At 33.1% G+C, this 23,353-nt stretch overlaps 1 protein-coding gene across 1 annotated transcript; it reads left to right on the top strand.

Moving 5' to 3' along the window:
* The first annotated feature begins 3,952 nt into the window (after window positions 1–3,952).
* On the top strand, window positions 3,953–22,677 carry LOC134235302 (probable leucine--tRNA ligase, mitochondrial). The gene is made up of 23 exons (XM_062717432.1): window positions 3,953–4,264; window positions 7,766–7,867; window positions 8,299–8,427; window positions 8,696–8,787; window positions 9,071–9,131; window positions 9,238–9,327; window positions 11,740–11,883; window positions 12,287–12,400; window positions 13,558–13,680; window positions 13,798–13,822; window positions 13,944–14,054; window positions 14,555–14,655; window positions 14,847–14,900; window positions 15,043–15,153; window positions 15,404–15,519; window positions 18,233–18,399; window positions 18,722–18,895; window positions 19,151–19,242; window positions 19,965–20,055; window positions 20,689–20,846; window positions 20,956–21,033; window positions 21,743–21,892; window positions 22,165–22,677. Exons 1-23 carry the CDS (start codon window positions 4,154–4,156, stop codon window positions 22,480–22,482), a joined length of 2,712 nt encoding a protein of 903 aa, XP_062573416.1. The 5' UTR covers window positions 3,953–4,153; the 3' UTR covers window positions 22,483–22,677.
* Window positions 22,678–23,353: the final 676 nt, after the last annotated feature.

Consider the following 23,353-nt stretch of genomic DNA (forward strand, 5'->3'; position numbering starts at 1 on the left):
TTTGTATGACATTTTTCATACGAACTTAACACGAAACCACATTTTCGGTTGGGGAAAATTCTAAGGTCCCTTTTAGTTGATTTATTTTATACATTAAATAACTTTTAGTTGGTTTAGTTTGTGCATTAAATAACTACAAATTTCAGAGGGGTGTTCCGGACCCCTCTCTCTATGCATGTAAAACATATTTTATTTGTACAAACAAAGAGATATAAATGTTTGATCGGCGTTTTCTAAGTGGAGGGTCCAAGGTCAGTTATACAGGTAGTTCGTTTAGTTTATATAACGTATGACTGTACAAATTTTAAATGCCCCCCCCCCGATCTATGCATGTGAAACATTACAGGGACGTAGCAACAGGGGGGCCAGGTTGCCCCCCCCCCCCCCCACTTTTTTCCCCCAACATTACCATTACTATTGAAAATGTCTATTGAATGGTTGGTTGCCCCCCTTTCTTACTGTAGTATAATGATATCAAGGATATGTGGTATTGTGTTGAAAAAAAAATGTAAGTGAAAGGTATAGTTGGCCTTAAAAAAAAGTTAGCCACCCCCCCCCCCCCCCCCCCGAAGTAGGATTTTCGAGTTTGGGCTATTTCCTTTTTTTGTGCTTGTCAACTTTTTCAGGTAAGTAAAAAAGTTTTTCTCTGGTTAGCCGCCCCCACTTTCAAAAACGACGCTACGTGCCTGCATTATAACACAAAGAGATATACATCTTCAATTTGAGGAAATTTTTAACTATAGAATATAATGGAAAACGGAAATTTATTTTAAAACATCTTTCTCTGCAAAACGACAAATCTTTTTATATTATTATTCTCTCTTCAAAGGTTTTGTTGTCTCCGGGGGGGGGGGGGGGGGGCAACTTCTTTAAAGATTAAAGCAGAAAATAGTCATTTTATTACCTATTTCAAATAGGAAAACAAATAAAAAAAAAAACAATGTACTTTATCAACTGCATATACATGTATTGAATATTACATAAGATAAAACATATTGATCATTTTATTCAATTCAATTTTACCAGGGTGACCCCCTTGGAAAAAATGTCCTGCGCATGTGAGTTAAGGCTACATATGGAAATTTCTATACAAAATATCTAATTAAATTCCATAATTGTTCTACCTACCGCACAGAAAATGCTAAGACTTGTTTTCTAATACATTCTTGGTACCCACGACAAGCGATAGCCAGTACACATTATGACGTCATATAATGACGTCATCGACCTGTACTACACAAGTTTATAAGAAACATCAACAAAATCGCTTCGGCGCAAGGGCATACCTTACTTCGTTTTACAGAAACAAGGTATCAAAAGACGCAGGATATTCCAAGGATTTAAGATTTTGCTGCACAAATGTCGGCACTGCAATTGGTTACTTACTATTTGTGCAGTTTTAAGTTTTAACAGGGTAAAAAAATCACTGTCCAGGGTAAGTTTCCTAATTTTTTTTTCAATTGAGAAAGTGCATAGGATTTGTGCAGCAATTTTATTAATTTTAAGAATATTCTCCTGAATATTATACATTTTTAATTTGAAATTAGATAGGATAGGCCCTTGCGCCGACGTGATTTTGTTGATATGATTTAATACCTTGAATGGGAGAGAACAATGACGTCATAATATGACGTCATAATGTGCACTTGCATTAATAAACTGTGGGTACTGAGTATGTATCAGAAAATCAATTTGAACCTTCTCTGTACATAAAATAAACAAATTATGATTTTTCATTAGCTTATTTGCATAAAAATATCCATATTTAGCCTTAACTCACTTGCGTGGATCCGTGCCTTTTGTTTCCTTTTTTTTGTGAAAATTCATATAAATATCGATACAAATATAAAATTTATTCAAATATGTGTGGCAGTTGGCAGTAAGCAGCTGACAGTTAGCAGTAAGCAGTCAGCAGTTGGCTGTCGTATATGGCATTCCATAGATTTAAGCAAAATTTGTCCGTACTGTTACAATATGCTATGTCTTTCCTGTTACAAAATCACTTTTTATGTTTCAATTAACAATTAGAAACAATGAATCCTTACTCAAGGTGTATTTGTGTTACTTACTTCAATTTTAATAAAAATCATGCAATAAATTTCTTGGTTAATGATGAGATAGGTCTAAAATCCACATTTTATTTAATGTTAGTCTTTCCTGTTACAAAAATTGTCTTTACTGTTACAAATTAACACGTAACAGGATGGACATATAACAGGGTAGACAATTGCTCTATATTTGGTCATTTTTTTCCTTATTGCTTACCATACAAGCTGATGATGCAGTAGGTTTGAAGCAAAATGTTTAAGTTATTTTGTAAAAGAAGTTAAAATTGTTTCACTCCATTGTTTAAGCTTTATTTCAATGTAACAGTACGGACGTCATTTTTTTCTACTGCGTAAATCGTAGTTATATTTTGGACATTTTATTCAAACTTATCAAATTTTAAAAAAATTACATTAACAACCTAGTATCATGCAAATGTAACCAAGGCTAATGGTAAGTATGAAACCCAGAAAAGTTCATTCTAAATATTTCTATTTTCTTGATTTTCATTGGCGTAACAGGAGAGACAAAAACTCGTGGGACACACCTTTTAGTCTTCATATTTACAAGATGAGCTTATTTAAGACAATTTTAGTGTTTTTATGGCATTTATTATGAATAGTTTAAGGCATACAAGGAAAAAAATGAAAAGAAAATGAACAACATATGCCATAAAACACTTGTTAATTCAATGGAAAGGAGTGTAGGACATCACAAAATGTGCTAATTTGAGCTATTATCAATGCATTTTTTCTTTAAATATATCACACAGCTATAAAATTAATATTCTGCCAACTACAGAATAATGTATTCTAAATAGTGATGTGAAAATTTATATAATTTTTACTTCATATACTTTTTTATCGGCTTGTGACCAAAATTTTGGCGATTTTTGATAATGACTCTTTAACTAGACCTCTTGGTATTTTTATAGATAAAAATCTAGATTATTTTTTTTCATAATTTTTTTAGATGTTTATCAAACCTACAAAGACTCAAATGTAAATAGAAAGTAGGGAGCTAGTGGGCAATGATTATTATGATTAATAAACCAAAAGAAGTTGGGTTCGGAGGAAATGGCTAATAAAATACATGCATCTTTTAAATTACATTAAATGTGACCATTTTCAAGATAGTATACATATATTGTAACAAAAAAAATTAAAAAACAATTGTAGATTTTGAATTCAGCCCTTTCATCTACGGGAATTGTTAAGTTGATATTGTGTCTTTTTAGCATAAAATTAAACTTTACTTTCCATCAATATTTCGAATTAGAAACAGTTTTACTAACTCAGACTTTTAAAATACCCACAATATACAGCATATAGAAACTGACTATAGTCGTTGCTCAGAATTAAAAGATGTAAACAAAAACAAACAATGTGATATATATCGGATAAGTGATTAAACAATAGTATTTCAAAATATTTTTTCCCAAGTGGAAAAACAATTTAGTCCATCATCTGATTGACGAGAAATAAAGGATATATTAATTAAGGAAAGAACAATTTTTTTATCGAAAGGGGGGAGGGGGCGAATACAAGAAGTACCATGCATTTAACATTGTTTTAAGAAATGAAGTGCAAGTTGTGAAAATTTATAAGTAATTATTTTTAATTAAGGTATAGATGTGTTTTCCAATTCACATTAAATTTATGCTCGATCGAATATTATGTTCGTTGAAATTGCTTGACAGGTTATGCCAAATTGCATAAAAAAAAAATGCATTTTGATTTTTTTTTTATCTGTGGCTGATCTTTGACGCCGTTAAAATTATCTAATTCATCCTCATGAGTACCTGTACTCAGTCCAAGTAAAAAATAATCGTGTCTTAAAACATTCCGGAAAATATTTTGTTATCCGATGAGATTCTAGATTTAGCGTGCTTCTTATCATTCCGACTTTCCGCACCGTGACTTCAACCAAGTCAAGTGATTTTTGAAGTTTATTGAAGTTACAAAGGTCTAGGAGGGGCAGCGTTCATTTTTTTAATCATATATGTTTAGAAAATGCACTTTTGAAAGCTTTAATATTTGCAAATTCAAAGGGAGAAGTTATTTTTCATGTGTGATGTAGCCGCTATGTGAACAGTCCAAGTTGAAAAATGTCTCGTGTTCACATCAATAAGCACTTCAGTTGGTCCATTCTCCGACAATTGAAGAGTAACCGTGGTTTCAATATTTGCCGATTTATCTACAGCAAAACTGGAAATTGGGTAATGAGATTCTTATATTAATTGACATAACATACATGACCTTAGATAGGAATGTTTAATTATCGTTAAAATGAAAAAATGACCTATGGACCCCGTTTAATTAATAAGAATTTGTTCTGTGTATTTACAATGTTGCAAAATAAACACAGGTGATAACTCGTACTCAGTGCATGTACTATGAACAATCAAAAGAGTTCCGAACTAGACATGACATGTAAATTTGGAGCGAGAAAAAACGTTGAGAAAATTAGTTAAATTTTTGTCTTTATTTGGATTATATTTTAGGTTTGAGTACTTACACAACCCCAAAAAGCTTTGTTATAATTAATTTGGAAGTTTTTTTCAGTGCAAATCCCTTTGTATTCTTTAAAATCTTTTCGGAGGGATTCTGCAATTTTTTGCTACATTGCGAGTATATGGGAGGTATTCTAACTGTGGTGAGGGCTTGTTCCCGAGACACAATTATATTATTCTACCTAGCATGACCTTGAAATCTTCAGACTTTTATTCCCGACATGGGCGATCCCCATGTAAGTTTGTAGATAACAAAATGATAGTCTACACAGGTCTACCCCTCTTTACTATAAAACTGATTTTTAGATATAGAGGTGTAGACCACTGTACATGTATTGAGACTATCAGTTTGTCATCTAATAACTTACATGGGCATACCTATGATTCCTGGCCCCTTATCCATTTAAACTTTGACTGTGCGGGGGAGAATCAAATTGTATGCCTTACGTTAAAACTGAGGAATCCCTTCAATCAGATGAGGTCAGAGTTGTCAACTGACTTGTTGAGGGAAGATTAAGTCTCTTTATTATATGCTACAATGAGAGACGATACATTGCAGATCTTATCTTAGTTACACTGCCTTAAGATTTTTCAAAGTAACATATACATGTATTAAAAAAAACGGACACTCACTAAAAATATACATTTATTGCTCTATATTTCAACATAAAGAAGATGAAAGTTAATAAAATGTTTAATTTAATTTATAATCTAGCAAAAATTAAGCATCATTTAAACAATAAAATGATTTCTTTGTTTGTTATTACTGGAATTAACGGAAGCAGCTGTTGCAGAAAAAATACATAACCCGCGTAAGCGGGTTATGTAATTTTTTTCTGCAATAGCTGCGACCATTAATTCCAGTAATAACAGACAAAGAAAGCATTTTATTGTTCATATTTATATCTGTTTAAATAATCATTTAAAGTAAGATTAAAAAGATTAATTATTACTTATCGTTACTTATCGTTGATTTCCAATTCAGGCTCCCTAAGGATCCTCTTCATTGGACTCCCTATATCCTACTTCAGTTTTAGTATAACTCACTATGTGACTTCCGGATATTGTAGCCTTATAGTCATATAAAATGTCTTGATTTTCCCAGTGTTTATCCAAACGTTGCTTGAAAGAATTAGTAGTCTTCGCACTTATAACATCCTCTGGTAGACTGTTCCAGACCTTAGCAGCTCTCAGGGTGAAGTTATATTTTCTGATATCTTATCTGGCTCTCTGGATTAATAGTTGCTTGGAATTCCCCCTTGCAGTTTCTCTCCCTACATGATCTCTCCTAAATTTCACAAAGTTGGCTGCTTTTGTGTCATATTTTCCACTCGTAATTTTATATATCTCTATCATATCTCCTCTGTGTCTTCTATAGCTGAGTGTTGGTAGTTTGAGTTTCTTCAGTCTCTCAGAATAGGTAAGATCTGACATTCCAGGTATCTGCTTTGTTGCCCTTCTTTGCACTCCCTCCACCATCTCAATATATTTAGTTTTGTATGGGAACCAGACTGAGCTTGCATAGTCCAAGTGTGTTCGAACCAGAGATTTATAGAGCGGAATGAATGTATTTTCATCTAAATGTTGAAATATCCTTCTAATCATGGCAAATGTCGAGTTGGCTTTCTTTACTTTCTCGCATATGTGTTTCTCAAATGTTAAATTTTCGTCGATGATTACTCCTATGTCCTTTTCTTCCTGAACACGCTCTAAAGATTCTCCTAATAACTTGTATGACACCTCTTGTGAAGACTTTTTCCCTATATGCATATATTTACACTTTTCAGGATGGAATTTCAACAACCAAGTGTTGCTCCACTGAGTGAGTTTTTCAAGATCTCTTTGCAGTGTTTCCTGATCTCCATTTTCTTTCACAATGTTAAAAATCTTTGTATCATCTGCGAAAAGGTATACCATTGACTCGACGATCTCTGGTAGGTCGTTTATGAATATTACAAACAATATCGGTCCTAAGACGGAGCCTTGTGGGATGCCGGATGTTACATCATGCCACTCGGAACTTCTCCCATTCACTGTAACCTGTTGTGTTCTATCCCTTAGGTAGTCTTGGATCCACTGAATTGTTTCAAGTCCTATTCCATATGCTTTCAGCTTGCTGATAAGACGTCTATGAGGAACTGTATCAAATGCTTTCTGATAGTCCATATATATACAATCTATGGTGTGTCCCTGATCTAATGCCTCCGTCCATTCATCTAAGACTCTGAGTAGTTGTAGTGCGGTTGACCTCCCTCCCATGAAACCATACTGCCTTGTTGTAAATAGATCATTCCTTGTGAAGTGTTCAGTGATCTGATCCCGCATTACCTTTTCCATTGTTTTACACACGACTGATGTGAGGCTCACAGGTCTATAATTTCCTGCTAAGGACTTGTTCCCTTTCTTGTAAATAGCACTTATTCTGGCTTTTTTCCACTCCATTGGAACCCTTCTTTCCTCCAATGATCTATTGAATATCATAGTTAGTGGTACCGACAGCTCCTCATGTAGTTCCTTCAAAAACCTTGGATGAAAATTGTCTAATCCTGGAGATTTGTCCACCTTAAGTTCTCTGAGTATTTTCTTAACAGTTTCTTCCTTTATGTAACGTTGTTCCCATTGAATTTGGATGTTTCTGGCTTTAAGTTGTGGTACTTCACCATCTGGTTCTTTGGTAAAAACACTACTAAAAAAGTCCGCTAAAATGTTAGCCTTTGTTTCATCATCATCCGTTTTTTCTGATTTCGGATCTCTAGGGTCGGTGCATAAATCTGCAATCCCTTGTCTGCTTTTACTCTTTGAGTTGATATACTGCCATATTCTCTTTGAATTACTCTTTGCTTCCTTTGCTAGATTTTTTTCGTATTTCTTCCTAGCCTTCCTTACTAGTTTCCCTGCTTTGTTTCGAGTACGATTGTAGTTTCTTCTAACATCTGGATCTTTGTGTACCAGGTACTTGCGTGCCAAGGCATTCTTCTCTTTAATGACATTTAGAGTTTCTTTATCCAATTATTGTATTAATGATGCGAACGTCTTTATACGTTTCATTGATGGAACAGCCACTGATCAAGAAATCTGTACAGGCGACATGTCTAATGTAGTTCATGCAGTGATTAACGCATTTGGGTTTTCTTAAGAAATAAAGGAGAAAATATTCAGTGGATGTAAATATTTATATCATTAAATAATTGTCATCATGTTTAATAGGATGCATCTGAATTTACACCTGAAGTCAGAGCTGATATAGAAAAGCATTGGATACCTCTTCTACAGAAAAACAACAATGAAAGATGCTTCAACAGACCTCAGGTAAAAAGTGGTACATAGAAAACACAATTTTTATCTATAAAAAAAAAACATAGCATTCAAAAAATAGTTTAGAAAGTAATTTTAAAAGACAAAAGATTATATATTGAAATAATTTTATTTATGGAAATTGTATAGGAAATGTTGTCAGGAATATTAAAACCCTTGAACAGTACTGCTAAATTTTTAAAATTGTACAAGAGAAAGAGGTACATATATAGTTTATAGAATGCTTGCAAGCAAATCATTCTTTTGCAAAGATTTACTAATGCATGAATTCTAAAGATGAAGAGGGTGAGTAGTCCTGACCTTTATAAAGGTCACACTATGAAGCATCTCACTTCAATTCTGGGCCCCCACAAAAATAAACATACGATCTGCTGGTTCTAAAGCATATATGTTAGTTGAACAGTCATGATATCTTTTATTTTCAGAACACCAAGGAGAAGTTCTACGTGTTGTCCATGTTTCCCTATCCCAGTGGTAAGCTCCACATGGGTCACGTCAGGGTGTACAGTATCAGTGACGTCATCGCTCGTTTTCATCGCTTGACTGGCAAAGATGTAAGTCATCACAAATATCATTGCTCGCTTTCATTGCTTGACTGGCAAAGATGTAAATCATCAAAAAAATCATTGCTTGTTTTCACTGCCTATCTGGCAAAGATGTATTATAGTCTTAAAAGAACATCCCTCTCTTTCATCGCTTACTATACTGGAACTTGTTGTTAATTGTTTCTGCTTGGCAAGTTGTGGATACAAAAACTTACTTATTTAATATATATATGCATATAAATTCAGTGTAATATTTTACCATTGTTTCTTTGTAAAGGTCATTCATCCTATGGGCTGGGATGCTTTTGGTTTACCTGCTGAAAATGCAGCTATTGATCATGGGGAACTTCCAGAAGTGTGGACTAGAAGGTATCAAAGTACCTGTACAAAGTTCACACATTTAAAATAAAAAAAAGACACATTCATTTTCTCATTATTTTACACATTATGATGTCTAAATTTGCAATCTTCCATTTTATTCCAAAATTCTTAAAGATAAGCTGAATCCCCCCCCCTTCAAAAAAATTTAAATAGAGTACAACCTATGAACCTAAATTCTTTCAAGTTTATATGGTTGAATTGTTAATCGACTTCACTACAAATATAGTTAATGTTTAGATGTAATCTGCTAACTTTTACTACTTTTTTGCAGAAACATTACTGCCATGAGAAAACAGCTTGATGACATGTGCTTCAGCTTTGATTGGAATACAGTGAGTTACTCCCCTTTATGCATTTTATCTTATTCAATTTTAGATAAATAATATTTAATATAACAAGAAGTTTGGTTACATTTTGTTTGGGTGTCTTTTTTTACAGGAATATGCCACTTGTGATCCGGAATACTATAAATGGACACAGTTCATATTCCTTAAAATGTTTGAAGCTGGGCTGATAGAACAGAGAAAAGTAAGAGTTCAACACACCTTAAACTTTTCTCAGGAAAGTAAACAACTGAATTTACTGTACCATGCCTAAACTTATTTTTACAAGATACCGTATATACTCACCTATAATTCGAATGTTTGGGAGTAAAACTTTGGTTCAAAACTCTATGTCCAACTTATAGGTGAGTTATAAAGAGAGAGTTATTTTAGAAGGTACAGTATAATTTGTCCAAACCGGCTACCGCCGGTTCCATAAAATTTGGCCGGTTTACACAGAATCCGGAGTGCAGGAAAAATGCAGGAAAATTTTAATTTTGAAAATTTCATTGTTTATTTACAAGTTCATTATTATACATAATATAAATTATAATTAAATAATGAAATCAATCAATATTTTGGAGTCTAGAAATTATAAAATAGTCTCTTATGACTTACTGTATTTTCTTGTTTGTTCACGAAGTTTGAAAGTCGGGTGAAATGTTACCTACATCAAAATCAATATAGGCCTACTATATATCAAGCGGATCAGGTTTCGCTTGTCAAAGAGCTCATTCAATGTAAAAACTGTAATGCACAATTATTTACGATGTGCTAATTATCAGATTTAACTTTTAATTTTTATGTAAAAAATTACGTCTTCAACCACAGTGTTATGGCGCCATTTTGAAATGCGTTTGATTTTCGATCCCGATTTGTATATTGATTTGTAAATCGCGTACATATTTATTTTTTGTATTTTTGTTATAATGTGGTAAAAGGATCGAGTTAAAACATAATTAAATTTTTTTTTTAATTGTAATTTAATCATATACTAGTAATTTTTTTTTCAACTGGGCTGTGTCAACGCCGCATTTCACTGAGTTCGTTTCATGGCACTGCTAATGTAAACACAGATTATCAAATCCACCACGAAAGGTGTTAATTGCTTTGAAGTAACTCAGGTGTGGCCGGATTAGAGGAAATAATTACCGTTAATTATGAGCAGTTGGGACCAGTATGGCCGTTTGGAATACAGAATAGACAGTATCCGGACTGCACAGAATTTTTTCTAATGAATTTGCTAAAGAAGTGCATGGGACTAAAATTTATAGACGGAATGGACAAAAGTCCGGAGTACTCAGAGTCCGGATTAGACAAATTTTACTGTAAATCCCTCTAATATAAGCTTCAAAAATACCTCCGACTTATAGGTGAACCGACTTATAGGCCAGTATATACGATAGGTCATGTAATTTCATTTTAAAAGTAATGCAGAATTTGGTTGTATATGTACATAATGAATATGTTTGAGAATAAAACTTTTGCAATGAGAGGGTCTTGCATATGTAAAGGAAGATAAAGTTCTCACACATAAAAGTGATGTGCAGTATTGATTACAAAGAATTTTTTAATACATCTGTACACAGTGTTAAAAGTCTAAACTGGTATAACGAGCAAGATAAAACACATCTGTTCGGTACAAATACTTTATCTAAACTAAACTCAGTTATTTACATGGTAACAATATACAGTACAAAGTACTCAATGACGTCATCACTACTGTACAGCAGGAAATTAACTCGCGGAGTTAATTTTCGCTATATTCGCGGAAAAAGAAATTCCGCGAATTCAACATACAGTGAATAATTCTTAAAAAGTTTTATGAAGATAAATTGAAATTTTATTATTTTCTGTGAATAGATATAGACTGTCTTTATAATTATGCGAGTGTCTGGATCAATTACAAACACGTAGTTGTTGCTGTTTTTAAAGCTTTTTAATTGTTTAATTCATTTCTATAGCTAACGATTAATTTTGCCATCTAGTAGACGTGCAATGTAATTATTTAATAATAATGTTTAATTTCACCCGTGCGTATCACTCAGTCATTACCTTTAATCAAGGTATTTACTTGGTAAACAGGGTAACGACAATTAATTAATTTCAATTATATGATTAAAAGATCAACATTTTTACTACGGTATAATTTTTTTCTGATTTGGACCCGGAAATAAAAAAAATACAATGCGTAGCATTATTTTCACTTTAAATCGGTATCAGACCGGTGTTTCGTTATTATTCAATCGGGATCAAAATTGACACAATATATAGACTTTACTTTTCTGTCTGATATGCGCGATATACATTACAGACTTTAATATTATACTACAGAGACGGGAAATAGCAGTTCACACAATATTTTGTACCTACAGAAAAATGCTTGCAAGTACTGTTCAAGAAATTTATGGTTTTTCCTTCTCCGCGAATTCAAACGACCGTGATTTGCTGAAAATTGAACAAATCGCGATCTTTTCCGACCGGATTTTAACCTGCTATACAGTATTATGACGTCATCATGATTGTGACTTCATAATCCAGGAATGTACACTGCACATTACATGATATAAGTTAATTGTTATAGAATTTATAACAACTGGTGTGTTTTAAATTTCAGGAAATTGTGAATTGGGACCCTGTGGATGAAACTGTTTTAGCCAATGAGCAGATAGATGAGAAAGGTTGTTCCTGGAGGTCAGGGGCCAAAGTTCAAAAGATTTACCTTAAACAGTGGTTCATTAAAACCAAAGCATATGCAAAGGTAGTGAATTCAAATAAAATCATTAAGTGTATATTAAAAGAATGTAGGATGAGAGAACATTAACTGTGAGAAAAGGCTTCTCTAAGCATATTAATCCTTGTCGTATTGAAAATAAAAATTGTAAAGATTGAAGAATTGGATAATTTTTTTCTGATTGATAGAAATGCTGTCTTTGCTCCCAACAAATATATTGAGATAATCATCAACAACACTTAAGGGTAGAAAAAATGTTTGATTAAAAACTTATTCACTGTGTTTCTTGAATTTACTGATCTACTTACACCCTGAATATTGCAAATAGTTACACCACAAGTTATTTCCCCTTTACAGTATTGCTCAGGTAAATGTTTCATTCAAAGCAACTGTCTGTGGAGTAACTCATTTTATTTTTTTTACATCACAGCCACTGTTAGATGGATTGTCCGAGGTAGATGATAATTTATGGAAAGAAGTTAAAAAATTACAGAAACGTTGGATTGGGGACTGCAATGGAACAAGGATTGACTTCAAATTAAGGGTAAATAAAAAAAAAAAACTTATGTATCTGACTTGTAGCTGCAAAACTGTTGCTCTCTGTTCAAGAAAATTTGGACAGATAAAGCAGAGAGCTACAGATCCAAGAATTGTATTTATGTGAAAACCTTTGATATGTAAATCGAAGGTTTTTACAATGCTTGAATCTGTAGCTCTCTGATTTATCTGAATTTTCTCTAGCAGAGAGCTACAGTTCTGCAGTTACCTGAGCTGTTGATTACAAGAAGTCTTATGATAGCAGATATTTCACAATTTGTTACTGCAGATCATTTAGTTTTCACACCTTTTTTTTTGCAAGATTTTCATCAGATAGTCATAAGCAAGATAAAACTTTCACTAATTTTGGTCATTACTATGTATGATTTTAAATAATGCTAATATACAGGAGGATGAAATTTTTGACAGTCTGCAAAATAAAGTTCTCACAAATAAATAGCATCGGTATCAGATGGAATAAAGGCACATTCAGGCGTTTCCAGGGGATTTGTGTTTTGCTGTTGTGATGTTGAACATTCCATGCTATCTTCCAACATTTACATATACTGTAAACCAATTTTTATTCACGTGCAAGAAATATTCACAAGTTTTGCGACCTACTTTAACTCGAGAATATTAATCGCCACGAACCATTCATTTTGCTTTGTATTTATAGGGAATCGCCACGAACCATTCATTTTGCTTTGTATTTATAGCGAATTTTTCCTCAGTCATGTAAATTAATCGTGGATTGATTTCAAACTGACGAATTGCAAAATAAAAAATGACATGAATAATAATTGGTTTAAAGTAATAAAACCAGTTAAAGAGTCAACAGAACCTTCCAGACACTCAGTATTGACTAAAGATTCCATGCACAATTTGTTACATTTCAAAAATAGGACAGCATAATTATGTCCCCTCTTACACTATAGCTTAATATCTTTTTCTTCTTGTAGCAGTTCAACCTTTACATTTATGGAAAAACTTGTTTATTACGAACACAGATATTGCGAATTCATGGATACAGCAAAGTTATCTTGGATCCCCAGCTATATAAATAAACGAATTCTTTATACGGATATAACCAGTTATGGATATAGTGAAGTAATTTCAAAGGTCCTAGTGACTTCTTTATAACCTAGTTTTACTGTATTTTTTAAGTGTGATGGTGTTGAGTGGGAGGAGCCTGTATCAGTGTTTACGATGACCCCTGAGTGTCTGTATGGAGTGTCCCATATAGCTCTCCCCACCCATCACAGGCTTAATGAGCAGAAATATTACAAGGTAAAGGGACATAACTCTGTCAATATAATATGGTCATGTTTTCGAATGCTATTGTTTGCATTTTATGTCTTTTTTTTTTTTTTTCAAAAATGAAAATCTTTTTCAACTTGTTTTCAGTTTCCAGACAAGAAAGATTCAAAAGGTATTTATATGTCTTAAATGAAAATTGTTAGATACTTATGGTATCAGTAAGTATGAATTTTATTTTTTTAAATAGACAAAAGCAGCGTTAATGATTAGTGGATTTAAATTATTTGTTTCAGAGATTTTATTAAATGTGGAGGCTGTTCATCCCCTGACAGGAGATGCTGTCCCTATCATTGTGTCTCCGGGTGTACCAAATATTCCTTATACCCCAGACAATGAACACTTAGGTATGGAGAGAGAGAGATGGAGAAGTGGGGGGGGGGGGCAACCTTATGCAGTTAAAAAAAAATATTGTTCACTAACCGATTCATGATATTAACAATGGTTCTGCTCTTTTTAAGGGTGAATTATTAAAGTTTTATTGAAGTTTGCAGATAATTTGTTTTTAAAAAAGAATTTATAACGGAAGTGTAGAATTGGTGTTTAAGTGAAAGTTCACTAAACTATAGTCAAACCTGAATACCTTGAACCATCTTTGCTAGGCAAGAGTTTCCAATCCTAAATTTACTCTGTAGAGTAGATTTCAGATTGGAAACCCTTGACTAGCGAAGATGACCTTGAACTTGATGGAACCAAGAAGAATCTTTGAGATATTTAAGGATTTAAGATATTGAGATTAAAATACATGAAAAAAGTGACTGGGATTTAAAAATCATTCAAAAATATCAATAGTATTCGAGATACTGATATTGCTGTTCATTCTAAGTTGTTAATTTCTTAATTGTAGCCATTCCCAGCATTAATGAAGAAGACAAATCAACAGCTGACAAAATGGGCTTTACCTATGCTGAGGTTGTGGAAGATAATCGTATTGTGAACTCAGGACAGGTATATATATAGGTCAGGTACTATTCTAATTGCAGCAGTGTCTATGATCTCTATCTGTATAGAACATGTTTAGTAAAAAATGATACTTTTCAAAACAAGCAATGAAGAGGGCTAAATTTCTACATTTTCATTACTGTGTGTTCATCAAACATGTATGTGATTGATCGTAGAGTATTCTGTTGTTTTATTAGTTTTCTGGACTTAGTAGGGAAGAGGCCCATGAAAAAATATTGGATTATGCAAAAGTGAGTAAAAATAGATTTGAAGTCATATGAAGTTTAACATTTGGATTTGAAATGTTTATCAACATGCAATAAAATGATTTCCCTATTTCACATAATTGACATTTTCTCCATAGCATTAAATGTATATATTTTGTATCATCAGGAGAAGAAGATCGGAGGTTTTCTGATGAGTTTGGACTCTAAAGACTGGCTGATTTCCAGACAGAGATACTGGGGTACACCCATTCCCATAATCCACTGCCCCAATTGTAAGGTCAGTCTATCTTCTAAAATGTCACAAAACACAACTGTAATCTTGCCATTGCAAAGAAACCAAATAAATTCTTTAACAATTTGTAGCCTCTCACCCAAAGTGAAATATTTTTTTTGAATACATGTGCTTGTAGCTTTTAAAATTTTTGTTAGCAACAGTTCTCTCACTTTTGCTATTGGACTGGTCCATTTATAACATTCTCTCTCCCTCTTTTTTCTCAAAAATGAATTAATTCAAACTTACTTTATAGGCAATACCTGTTCCCCTGGAAGATCTGCCAGTAAAACTTCCATCCATTGCAAAATTCACAGGGAAATCTTCACCATTAAAAGAAAGCACTGATTGGCTGAATGTATCTTGTCCAAAGTAAGTTTAAACTAATGAAAACGAATTCAAATTTATGCAAATTGTTTGCCAATTTAAAAACAAAGGATGACTGCCCTTAATTAACGCTGTGTTTTGGGTCTTTTTCGGTCGCTTCTGTTGCTTTTAAATGTAAACCTAATTTCATTTTTATATATTTACTACAGAAGTATGTCCATTTGATACCTAATTTAAATGTTAAAAATAATTTTAGACTGTAACACAATAATTAATTTCATGTTTTGTCCTTACGGTTTTCCGAATACAGAGAATTTCCACTTACCTGCCCTTGATTAAACATTACGTATGTATGAGATTAGGAGCTAAGATCGTAAGAATGGATCTAAAATTAGATTGGATGAATAACACTGACATGTATTCAAAAATTACGAGATCTGTATTTTTCATCTTGCTGTTTATTCTGTATGGCAAAAGCACAGGGGCCTGTAACACACTGTATTTGATTTTACGTAATCACTATATGTATACAAAAAGAGAAAGGGAAACAATGTCAGCTCGAATTTACACAGGGTCGATCTCGGAAATGACTCGTGTTTTCAATAAAATACCTTGCAGTTGGTGAAATAATGTCTGGGATCATTCAGTAATAATCACTCTTTAATTAAAATACCATCGCGGTCATTTAAGAATCGTGTAAGTCGTGTTTTGCAGATCCGATATCCTGTAATGCAAGTGATGTAGTTTAAGTCGTCCACTAAATTCGCTAAACATTGCATCCAATATTTAACGCTAGATGTGATTGGTCAATGGTGCTTTTCTAGAACAGATCTGACCAATCACCCTCCGCCTTTTACCAATCATGGGTTTTTCCAAAATGTCGTCTGTTCTAGGCTCGAGCCTCTCTGTGAACGAAAAAAACTACCGTATTTATTCAAATCGGAGATGTTGTACCTTTTAATTGCAATTAACAAAAGAAAAAGATGATTTTCGTGAACGCTGGATCTTTACTTTGTGTTTTCCATCTCCGGAAAGACTTCAAAACTGGAGAAAACGTGCGAATTTTTCCTCGTTTTAGTGGACGACTTAAAGTACATCGACTAGCACAACGGGATATCAAGTTAGTATTACCCAACTTAAACGCTATAAAAAGTAACTAGGTTTCTGTTTTATTAAAGAATATTTATTGTAGTATTATTTCTAGTTACAATTTAATTGGCTACATTCTTTTTTCTATGAAATACGAAATATTTCCGAGATCGACCCTGTGTAAATTCGGGCTGACGTTGTTGCCCTTTCCTTTTTTGTATATATATATAGTGATTTCGTAAAATCAAAAACAGTATGTTACCGGCCCCTGTGGGCACAAGTACATTATTTACAAAGGTTTAAAATGTATGAACCCATCCATGTAAGTGAAGAGTATTTTAAATCCATGGCTGACTATTCAACGTGTTCAAACACAGTGTCCTAGTTATGACAAAACATGCTACCAATAGGTCACATGACGGAATTTAGTATTCACAAAATTACCTGAGGAAAGATATCACGTGATGAATTATAATATATGTCACAGCCCTTGGTTACAACTGAGAGAGCGAGTGTAAGAAAAAGCAGTTTTTTCTCTTGTTAACCATGAGCGCATATTTGTCTATTAATCTCCTTTTAACACAACATTACTTATGCAAATAAACAACTACTGTTAAAAGGAGAAAATTTGCAAAAATGCGCTGACTATGTATAAAGTCAGTAAAAAACTTTTTGTTGCGTCCTAATTGTGTGAGATTGAAGAAATGGTGTAGACCCCAACCTCAGAAAACATACCTATATTTACAACTTTTATGTTCTCACAATTTTTTTTACACTGACCAATAAACTGGTTCTATTTAATATTAGGTACAAGAGTTCTCTCACTTTTTCTCTTGAGAAACTTCTTCAATGCCTTTATTTGTCTCTTTCATCTCTCTCTCTCTATATTTTGAATAATTAAATCTGGGAATTTTTACGTCGATTTTATTTTGCGAATTTGGGTCAAATTGCTGTTGATTAATTTTTAAGTTTCAAAATTTTGCGAATGACCACTGCTTTGTTTACATTTTCTTATTGGTGATTTATTTTTAAGAAAAATATTTTTGCGAATGCAATGAACTCGCAAATTTGCTAAAAATTTATCTACAGCAAAAATTTCCAGATTTACGGTATAAAATGTAAAGCATACTACGTACTCAAACCCATATCATGACTCATATCAACCCTTGTGTCCCATATTTATCACCTCAGTCAACCTGGGCTGATATATCATGATATGGATTCTAATAAACCATACTCACTAGAAATTATGAACTTAATGTAAGCGATATGTGGTTATTAAATCATGGCAATTGATATGACCAAGCCTGCGAGGTCGCTATCATTTTCTGTGTCTGAGGTCAATATCAATATTGCCATGAGTCCTTATAACCACATATCGACCTACACTGAAGTCCATAATAGTGTTATATTATATAATCACTCAAAGTGAATGCACTGACACAGTACTAACTGAACAGACTCGACTGTCATTATGTCACAATTGTTAAAAAACACGCTTCTTATATTATGACGTCAGGTGCTACATAACTTTGGTGCATCTGAACAGTGTGTCATGCGATATCATTTTCCGCGTGGACATCACAAAAGGAGGAATATCACATGACGTTCTTTCAGCCAATGAAAATTACGAAAATAATCTTATATAATATTATTTACTATTTGACAGATGTGGTTCCCCTGCTGAGAGGGAGACGGACACTATGGACACGTTTGTGGATTCCTCCTGGTACTTCCTGCGCTATCTGGACGCCCACAACACAGAGGCACCCTACTCACCAGATAAAGTCAACAAGTACATGCCAGTTGATCTGTATATAGGAGGAAAAGAACATGGTTAGTAAAGAGAATGGTTTTATGTGTTGCTGCAGCAAAATTGTATGTGACAAAATTAACAATTTTATGCAGAATTAAGTTAAAAGTACTGGTACATGTATAGTATTGCATCTCTCTTTTTTGCTCTCACAGCTTCTCTTTCACTCTCCCCTAGCTTCTTTACTCTCTCCCCCTCTCTCTCACGAAATCTTTCTCTTTCTCTATATATCTCTTGATCTCTCTTGATCTCTCTCAAAATCTCTCCTTTTCATTAAGGTAAAAAGTTGATTTATTTTTAGTTAAATGTATGTTTATTGTGTAAATTATATTTGTATTTTTACAGCAATCCTACACCTGTATTTTGCCCGATTTTTCAATCACTTCTTATGTGACTATGGGAGACTGACACACAGAGAACCATTTGTCAATCTCCTGACTCAGGGCATGGTCATGGGTCAATCGTTCAGTGTCAAGTCAAGTGGAAAATATCTTAGAAAAGAACAGGTGGACTTCTCAGGTACTTGTACATGCATAAATATTTGTTAGAAAAATGACTGGTATGTTAAATGTAGAAGGTACCAAACATGGAAGAACACTTTACTGCAATGCAAGTTAAACTACATGTACATACAAAGATCTACATATATAACTATTTTAATTTAACTTGTTGTAAAAATTCAGTATTAAAGTGGTTCTTTTTGATCAATGTTTGTAAATATTAAAACCTTTTAGATCAAAGTCTCATGGAAGTCAAATTATATTTTATTAACAGGTGAGAAACCAGTAGAGAAGGGAACAGGAGAGGAAGTTATTGTACAGTGGGAGAAGATGAGTAAATCTAAATACAACGGGGTGGATCCACAAGTAAGTAAAGGGGTGGAAAACTACTTAATGTATTTGTAAATTTATTGTTAATACTCTGTCATCCTGAATGATGTTTTTTTTTCATCCTTCATCAAAGTATATTTACATTTGCAAATGTTTCCTTTGTATAACACTACAGAAAGCAATGCGTATCTATAACTGTATAAATACCAGTACGGGGTCAAGAGGTCATACATGTGCGTATGGATAAACGTTCGAATATTTTTCATTTCCAGTGACGTCATAAAGGGTTGACGGGCGTGTGGATTACAGACATGCCGTTGGGTTTGAAAAATAATGCATTTCACACATTAAAAGTCACAATCAGGTAAATATAAAGTATAAATAAGACACAAATGTAAATATAATAATAGGTATCATTTTAAAACATATCAGGCTATAAATACGGGTTGAAAAAATGTAGTATTAAATTCATCATAAAGCGGGCTTTATGAAATTCAGATTAAAAACATCAGAAAGGGTTTCATTACTGCATATGTAATGGATGTTTTAAAATGATACCTTATTTCTTAAATAAATGAATGATTGCTAAACGGTGTTAAGCATTCAGGTCCAACATAAAATTTACATCCGTAATTTGTATACTCCATCTGCAAATGAATGTCAGGTTCCCTACATGTAACAGCGAGCATAAGCATTAGTTCAGCTTGACAGATCTGAAGTAAGATAAGGATTAATAATAGAATATTTTTCATTTCCAGGATGTTATAGACCAGTTTGGTGTGGATGCCACCAGGTTGGCCATTTTAGGAACCGTCTCTCCAAGATCAGACAGGGAGTGGTCAAATCAAGGTACCACAGTCATTAAATAGAGCATATTACTGTAAAACCTTATATATTTTCATGATTTCAGATAAAAATATTGGTTCATTGGAATTTGATTTCAGGGTTGAAAAAATGTAGTATTACCTGCATTATTGTTGCCATCTCCATTTTTCCCCTAACATCATCAGATTAAAAACATCAGAAAGGGTTTCATTATTGCAGCAAATGTAATGATGTCAATTGCAATTTTAACACTTTGTTTAGGACATGGCTGTATGGGTCTCTTCATGCCTCAAAAATATGGAAAATTAAACACAGTAAAAATTATGATTTGACAATATTTTACAGGTATCATATTTTCAGATACTTCCCCAAGGTACCACAGTTTCATAATATAATCATTTAGTTGAAATTTTTTGCATTTATAAAAATTGAGAGGGGAGGGGAGAGAATTATGTTATTGTATATTAATTAATGCAGATGTAGTATACTGTGATTCACTTCTTTCAGAGTACAGTAGTAGCTGTCATATTGATACTGATAAGAAAATATTTTAGGGCTTTTTCAAGAATTAAAAGAATATTTTTTTAATACTGAAAAATAAGGGAAGACAACTTTTATAATCTTAGCTTGATATTGTACTTTGTGATTACATTTCAGCCTTTGTTAACGTCACCCGCTGGCAGACTCGAGTCTGGAACACCATTACTAAGTACATACAACTGTCTACTGATCCTGTTTCTACAGAGGTGGATCCTAATAAATTGACAGAGATTGATGATGCACTCTTCCAACACAGAAATCACCTGATTCATGAGGTGAATAATCCATTACATTGATAATATGCAGTGTATGAAAAGAATATTGAAGTACAGTTTTAATATTCAACTAAATACAAAGTATTTTGAAATTGTTATATTTTGACAGGTGACAATATCATTGGAGACACTTTTTAACACCAGTATTGTAATGACTCTTCTCTTTGACTTCATGAAGAAAATTAAGGTAAGAAAACAATAAATACCTGGTATACTCTAAAGGTATTTATATATTAGGCATAAATGATATTGATATTTGGGTTGAAATTGATTTTTAAACAATTAAACATAGATTTGAATTAGCATGTTTTTTAATGTTCTTAATTATGTATACATGTGCATGACATATCACATTTTATTATCTACCTAATGTGTATCACTCAATTTTACTGTTGATTTTACGCTATCACGTGACGTCGTGATTCGACTTTCCAGATCACCACACTGAGGTTTTCTATTCCATAGCACCACCCTCTGAATTTGATGATGTAGTATGCAGAAACATGACATTATTTTTTTTGCGTGTTAAAAAAATCCCTTGTTATTATGCTTTGTTTTATAAATGAATATTACACAATATTATACAATTGATCTCTTAAGTTTTATTTTGCTAGTTATAAGGGGGTATATAATAAATTTGTCATTATAACAGTAACTTGATCCGAAGAGCCTTATCACATCTCGTTGACAGGTGCAGATCATCAGATCAAACTCGATGCTTCGCGTCTCATTTGATCTGATCTGCGCCTGTCAACTCGACATGATAAGACTCTTTGGATCAAATTACTGTTATAATGATATATTTGTACTTGAATAAGAAGTTGCTTTCAACCAATTGAAGTGGTATAAAATATTTAAATTTTATGAAAGGTTAATTTTCATTCAATATTTTTCAGGTAGTGCCAGATGAAGCTAAACATGTAAGCAGAGAGTATGAGAAATGTTTGGCTGACATGATCATTATCATTGCCCCATTTGCCCCTAGTTATGCCGAGGAGCTGTGGGCAGGGCTTAGCAGTGTGGCCAGGGGCACAGGGTATTTATGGGTAAGTTTGAAGTCCAGTGGGGGTGGGGGGACTTTAAATTAAAATCTGATGGTAACAGTAGTCAATAATGCCAAAGTAATTCAATTTGATTAATTTGTTTGATATTTAAAAAGTTTTTAAAGATAGCCATATTAATAAAAGTTATTTTGGAAAGATTACAAAAGTTTTCTTCATCAACTTATGCAGTGACGGTGCTTTATTGAATCCAGTTTTAGGGTAACTTTTACTAAATTTGAAATTTTTTGAAAAGTACATGTTTGTCTCTTTTTCAGCATCAAAGTGTGTTTGACCAAAAATGGCCGTCAGTTGATTCCAACATGCTGATAAAAGTGAAACTGACACAGAATAAGGGAAAGCCCACTGGAGAAATCATAATAAAACTAAAAGAATATGGCTGTCTGGATGAGAAGGAAATATTAGAACTGTGTTTAAAAGACAAGAAATTCCAAAGATCTGTTGGAAACTCATATACAGGATTTCAATGGAGTAGGAATGAGTTCCTACAACCTGTGATAGATTTTACTGTACCAAGACGAGTGGACTCAAAGAAAAAGGATAAGGGAAAAAAGAGTGAAAAACGAACTAGCTGATAAAATGTCAGAGCAAAAATCTGAATTTTTTTTGGTTGTCTGAGTAACTAAGGTGACCATTGTCTTTGCTAGTGAGGATTTTGATCAACTCCACATCTCTTTCAAAAAGAGTAGAGTGGATTGAAACCCTTGAGATGAGATGACCTATTGCATTTTAAAATATTTTTTGAGAATGATTAAAAATAAATAATGCCACATTCTTTTCTCTTTAATTACCCTTATATATTGGTGTAGATAAGTCATGTCTAGATATACAGTCAAAATCTCATAATCTCAAACTAGATGGAGGGGGGGGACTTTGAGATAAAGAAATAAATTTAGCATGTATGAGATTTGGCACTATAAGTGCTTTTGAATGTGCTTTATTTGAATATACATTCACAAGACATTTAGCAATGTACTAATCAAGCAGAAACTGCTGCACAACTTTAATAAAAGACGTGTAGTCATGTAATTTATCAAGTAAAATAAAGCTTGAGGATCATGTGATTTTCTTGAGGCTTTTTCAATTTAATAAAATATAGGGATAACAATCAATTATCAAGGTCAAAAGTCCATAAAACAATACAAATCAGGAGCAGAGCAAACTGGACCTCTTAAACATCAGGAGATGGGATCAGGTGCCATGGAGGACTGAGCATCTCCAGTCAAACGGGTCTCACCTGCCGCATGCTCCTTGTCATCATGGGATAATAAGGAAAAGTCTGTATACAATTTAGTGTAAAATGATTGGCCTAACAATTTAAAAGAAATTGGTCAATCAATGGTAATACATGTAACATATAATAGCAATGATACTGTCAATGTCAACCCTAATAACTTGAACATTCTTAAATTGTTTATGTAGAGACAAACACTAGAATAGATGCAA

Source organism: Saccostrea cucullata, unplaced genomic scaffold (assembly GCF_032062105.1).
Source record: "Saccostrea cucullata isolate Sc308-1 unplaced genomic scaffold, CSIRO_AGI_Scuc_v1 ctg634, whole genome shotgun sequence".
In the NCBI taxonomy this organism is placed as follows: Eukaryota; Metazoa; Mollusca; class Bivalvia; order Ostreida; family Ostreidae; genus Saccostrea; species Saccostrea cuccullata.